Consider the following 5343-nt stretch of genomic DNA (forward strand, 5'->3'; position numbering starts at 1 on the left):
TGGAAATGGTTTGTCGAATTGGATGCTTTGACATTTATGAATGTACGTTGTTACTGAAGTATGGACTTATTGGTCCTGTACAGTACAGCAAATTTGTACAGACCTGACGTAAGGCTCATTGTGTAAATGTCAAATTGGATGCTTTGACATTTATGAATGTACGTTGTTACTGAAGTATGGACTGATTGGTCCGGTACAGTACAGCAAATTTGTACAGTCTGTTTTCAGGAAGATAACAGACTTAGCATATGGTCTATGCTTTGGATGTCAAACTAAATGTTGTGACATTCACTCCAGGCAGCATATGCTAAATTGTAGGTTGTTCAGTTTTTCTGTTTCAACATTTTTCTCAGGCTATTCTTCAGGAAGTCAACAGCTGAGCTAAAATCCAGGAAACCAACAACTAAGCTACAATAAATGAACCTAACAAATAGCCTATTTGTTAGTAACCTAGTTGTGGAATTTAGGTTAACTCGCTTGACCTTAAATTCAGAAAATACAAGTACAAGGCCCAAGTGCTGCAATATAAAAGGATGGCAATCCTTCTTTCAGAACTCGGGGATTTTAGGCGTGAAGATTTTGTGTGTCCATCATACTTCACTGTTGTATTTTTGTGTGTCTTGTATTAGGTGTATCTTGTGAGCCAAGCAATTATCACTGAGATGATTGCATTGGTATAGGGTGTTCATTGAGTTGTAAGTGTTGTGTCACTCTAAGCTTTTAAGCGTGAGTGCTGTGTATCTTGATAAAAGCTCTTAAGCACAATCAAGAGTTGTTTGAAGTGTGACTTCACAATTGTCTTTAATCTTAATTAAAGGTTGTAATCACTGAGGTGATTGAGGGGGAGTGAGTAGGAACTCTGATCTTAGTGTAAGATTGAAATTGCATTGGGTAGGTATTAAGTGATAGGGTTAAATAGTTGGTTTAAGGTCTGAATTAATACTACTAATAGTGGATTTCCTCCCTGGCTTGGTAGCCCCCAGACGTAGGTCATGTTGGATTGAACTGGGTAAACAATTACTTGTGTTATTTACTGCACTTACTTTTTAAGTTCTGCATAATTCTTGTCTGCGCAGAATGGGATGTCATAACAACCCGTGTGACATCGAAAGTCTGATAACTAGAATTTCAGGTTTTGATTAAATTTTTCTTTCATTTCTTTGAGACGTTTTATTTCTTTTTCCAGGATTTTATTTTTAGTCTCAAGAGAGGAGATATTATCTTTGGATGTAGAAATAATTTTCTCTAGTTTATTTGTTTCTTTTGATAATTTCTTACATAATCTAAATAAGTCATGATAGGAAAATTTAGAGGTTACCATATCATTTTTATGTTTTGCCATCAGACATATATTGGTTTTCTGATCTTCATCATCAGAGGATTTCATGTCATTTTCTTTCCATGCGACATATGATTTCTACTTCTTCTGATTCTTTTTGAATTTTTTATTTGACTTTTTGCATAGAGGACAATATGGTTTTATGTGCCCTTTCTTTCCGCATGTTGGAGTAAATGATTTTTCTTTATCTTTTTCTTGTTCTTATGCTTGCTCTTTCTCCTTCTTTATAAATCTCTTGAATTTCTTTACTATGAGGGCCATGTCATCATCTGAGTTGGATTCTTCACCTTTAAGTGCTAGACTTTTATTTTTATTTTCCCCTTCTTCATCAATGGCAAGTCTTTTAAGTTCCATTTCATGTTTCTGCAATTTTCCAAAAAGGGTGTATGTGTGTCCAAAATTACAAGATCCTTAGATTCAAAATCAAAATGACTTTAGGTTACCAGCTATGTGAAGGTAGAGAAAAACAAGAAAAGAGGATTTGAATTTTTTTAACGATAATAAAACATTTTTCAAAATGAGACGCACGCAGAAACAAATAACATCAACACTGAATTTTATACTGGTTCACTTGAAATTCAAAGCTACTCCAGTCCACCCGGCCAAGGTGATTTCGCCTTCAAAAAGGACTTAATCCACTAATCTTAAAAGATTACACAAACGATCGTCTAAGAGGATAAAGACATCTTAGCCCTCTCAAGTTTACAGAATTCACAAGTCACTTGAGGAGAGTTTCAACAAATAAATAGAATTATAGTAATGCTTAGTGCTTCTAGGCAAGCAGAAATTACACAAGGTAAAAGCAAAAGAATTGTTCACACTTTAGAACAGAAGCTCGTGTGAGAAAGAGAATGAATAATGGATATGAAAGTAGTGTTGTATTCTCGTGTGTTTCTGTTGTCTTCTTAGTGAGGAGTTCCATCCTTTATATAGGAGTGATGAGAAGACCGTTGAATGTTTGAATGTCAGAATCTTTGGCAATGATGGATGATTAATGTCATTAATCTTTGTGTTCTTTCCAAAGCAGTTTTGGGGCGCCATAAATTTCTTCCTGAAATAGATTCTTTCCATAAGTGAAATTCTTCGTAGCTAAGTATTCTGAATCAGAAGGTTCGAACATCAAAGTCTCTATTCAGTAAGTGTATCTTCAGATAGATGCTTGTCGCTGACTGTCTTCAGAGTTTCTTCTGATTAATTACATCAGAGTGCAAGGCTTCAGATCCTAGAGTGTGTTCTTCCACTTCAGAGTGTCTGATGTCTCTTGTTGACTTTACGCTTCCTTTAATCAGAGTCAGGGCTTCTGCTTGCGTATCTTCTAAATGGTATTTCAGAACTTGTATTTGTATCTGATGAATGTCTATCTGACTATTTTGAGTAGAGTCCTGCACACTTAGATAAATTTTGTTAGGGTGCCATTTTTTTTCATCCTTTGTTATCATTAAAATCTTAGAGATGCATTGTAGATGTTAGATTTGTTCTTACAATCTCCCCCTTTTTGACGATGACAAAAAAAGTTCAGAGTGATGATGAAGTAGTGATATAATCAAAATATTATCTCAGAGTCAGATGAGTGATGACTCCCCCTGAGATGGATCATCAGATTTCTCAGAGGTTCTTACCAGACTTTCCTTATGGCAGCTAGTTTGTACCTTAGTTGTTATCCTGCATAACTTTAGTTCTCATAAGGCATTAAGATATTAATGTGCGCAGTGTAGTAAGAGGCTTAAATATATTTTCATCAGAGTTGTATTAGTTCTCCCCCTTTTTGTCAGACTCAAAAAGACATAAAAAATGCAAGAAAAAGGTTCATATAAATGGGAAAAAATAGGTACAGGTAAGCAGCAATTCAGAAAGAGAGCACAAACTGCATAGTAGAAAACATAGGGAAAAACAACAAAAGAAGCCTAAGTGCCTAAGGGTTTGGTGGAGGAGGCACCCTTTGGAGCAGTTGAGTCAGTAGGTTCTAAATATTGATGTTGACGGAGTCCTGGTGATCCAATCTTGCTTGCACAATTTGTTGCTCCTTCAACAGTTCTTCCAGAGTTTTCAAGACCAGAGGGCGAAGCCAGAGTTTGATTGCTCCCCCTGAGTCAGAGCATCAGCGCTAACCTTTGCAGCTTCTTCTATAGCTATACGTACTGCTTCTTCAACTTCGGCTTTTGCTTTTGCCTCAGCTTCAGCAGCAGCCGCAGTAACTTTAGCAGCAGCCTTCTCTGCAGCTTCTCTACTGAAGACTCAACAAATAAAGCGATTGCTTCTCCACTGAAGACTCTGCACTTTCTCTACTGAAGACTTCAGCAGCATCACTGATACTGGAGTTTACACATAGAGACTTGATCTTCTCCACTGAAGACTCAGCAAATAAAGCGATTACTTCTTCTAAGGTGGGGAAGGTAGGTTTTGGTTCTGGGTTGGGGGATGGAGATGTTGGTGGTGTTTGGGTAGTGTCAGTGGGAGTTGGAGAGGTAGGGATGATAACATTTTTAGAGGGTGGTAAGATGGGGGTTTCAGAGGGTGGTGTTGTGGGTTGTTCAGGTGGTGAATTTGGTGGTTGTTCAGATGGTGGTGTTTGTGGTTGTTCAGAAGATGGTGGAATTGGTTGTTCAGGTGGAGTGTTGGCTTCTGGTTCAGGTTGTTGTTGTGAGGTAAAAGCATGAGCCTGAAGTTGATCTAGTGTGGGGGATTGAGGGTCAGAAGGTTTTGAGTCAGATGATAGAACGTAGTAGGGTGGAGATGAAGGTGTAGAAGATGTTGGTGAGATAGATTCGTTAGGCATTTCTGCTTCAGATACTGGTAAGGTTGCGGTGGAGAGGTTGAATTTTGAAGTGGAGGAGATGGTGGATTATAGGTTGGAGTATCATAGGGTTTAGTGGTAGAGGGTGGGGTTTTAGAATGGGTGTAGATAGGTGTGGTTTGGGGAAGAGAAGAAACAATTTTCTTTAAATTGACAGAGCGAGAAGGAGGCAGAGACTTACTTGGTGATTCAATCAGAGGGGCCGGAGGTCTTGACGCAGAAGTTTCTCCCAGTTTTGCCTTCTTTGCCTTCTTGGACTTCCCAGATGGCTCTCGTTGTCTCTTCATGAAGTTGGATGGATGCTCAGGTAGCCAGTCCACAGAGAACTCTGAGATGTCAACTCATTGGCTTGTGAGATCTTGCAGATAATGAGCCGCAACTTTTGGAGGATCAATCTTGGAAAAAAGGTAGAGGTCATTGGGAATCTTCCTCTGATCCTTGAGTGCTTCCCAGGAGGTATCTAATGAGGGTTTCACCCTGATTTGCTCAATCACCCCCATGCTCTTCAGATTGTGAGCGTTCAGAGGTCTTCCAATGTCAACTGTGATGGATCAGGTGATCCACCTTCCCGCTCTCGATCAGAATGTCGGAGATAAGTCTTCCCAGAGGGATGTAGGTTTTAGGCTTCAAGTTGTTTCTTGTGTCTTTGACAGAGTCTCTGAGGTATTTGAAGAGCAGCGCTGACAGGTTTAGCTTTAATCCTTTATGAAGGCAGTAGAGTATACACTTCTGATCTGTATTGATGTAGTCAGAAGAGTTGGAGGTTGGGCGGTGGTGAATGGTTCCCAGAATGATCTTCAACCAGACTCGGAGGTTCTGGTGAAGTTCCTTGTTTTTTGAGGAATTGCCTTCAGCGTTCTGTTGGAAAATGGTTGGGGAAATTTCCTGGGATAAGTACTTTGCCCTAGGGTTGATGTTATAGATTCTTCTTCCCCCTGTCTTCTCCATATTCAGAAGGGAGATGATGGACTTCTCAGTAATGATAATCTTGACCCCCAGAACATGTGACACTATGTAATGATCGTCAGAGTCTGCAAAGCGCCAGAACTCTTTTAACAGAAAGGTATAGAAGGGACCATATAGTCTTTGGAAATAGGTTTCTCACCCTTGCATTCTCAGTTTCTCAGTAAGGTCTATTCCATTTCGCTTCATGTTGTCAAAGTCTACCAATGATTCACATAGGACTTCAAGCTTATCAAATGGAGTGGCA

General features: G+C 39.2%; 1 protein-coding gene across 1 annotated transcript; it reads right to left on the minus strand.

Moving 5' to 3' along the window:
• Nucleotides 1-1540: 1540 nt before the first annotated feature.
• Nucleotides 1541-4115, minus strand: LOC127109727 (uncharacterized). The gene is made up of 3 exons (XM_051046063.1): nucleotides 3673-4115; nucleotides 3449-3566; nucleotides 1541-1702 (listed from the first exon to the last, which is right to left on the minus strand). The coding sequence occupies exons 1-3, from the start codon at nucleotides 4113-4115 to the stop codon at nucleotides 1541-1543; spliced, it is 723 nt and encodes a 240-aa protein (XP_050902020.1).
• Nucleotides 4116-5343: the final 1228 nt, after the last annotated feature.

Source organism: Lathyrus oleraceus, chromosome 1 (assembly GCF_024323335.1).
Source record: "Lathyrus oleraceus cultivar Zhongwan6 chromosome 1, CAAS_Psat_ZW6_1.0, whole genome shotgun sequence".
Taxonomy (NCBI): domain Eukaryota; kingdom Viridiplantae; phylum Streptophyta; class Magnoliopsida; order Fabales; family Fabaceae; genus Lathyrus; species Lathyrus oleraceus.

Excerpts from the sequence above, each read along its gene's own strand:
- LOC127109727 (XM_051046063.1), bottom strand. The coding sequence starts at position 4,115 with ATGCCTAACGAATCTATCTCACCAACATCTTCTACACCTTCATCTCCA. Across the intron at positions 3,567-3,672 it reads TCTTCAGTGGAGAAGATCAA|TAGAGAAGCTGCAGAGAAGG; the intron begins GTCTCTATGTGT and ends TTGAGTCTTCAG. Across the intron at positions 1,703-3,448 it reads CTATAGAAGAAGCTGCAAAG|AAACATGAAATGGAACTTAA; the intron begins GTTAGCGCTGAT and ends GGAAAATTGCAG.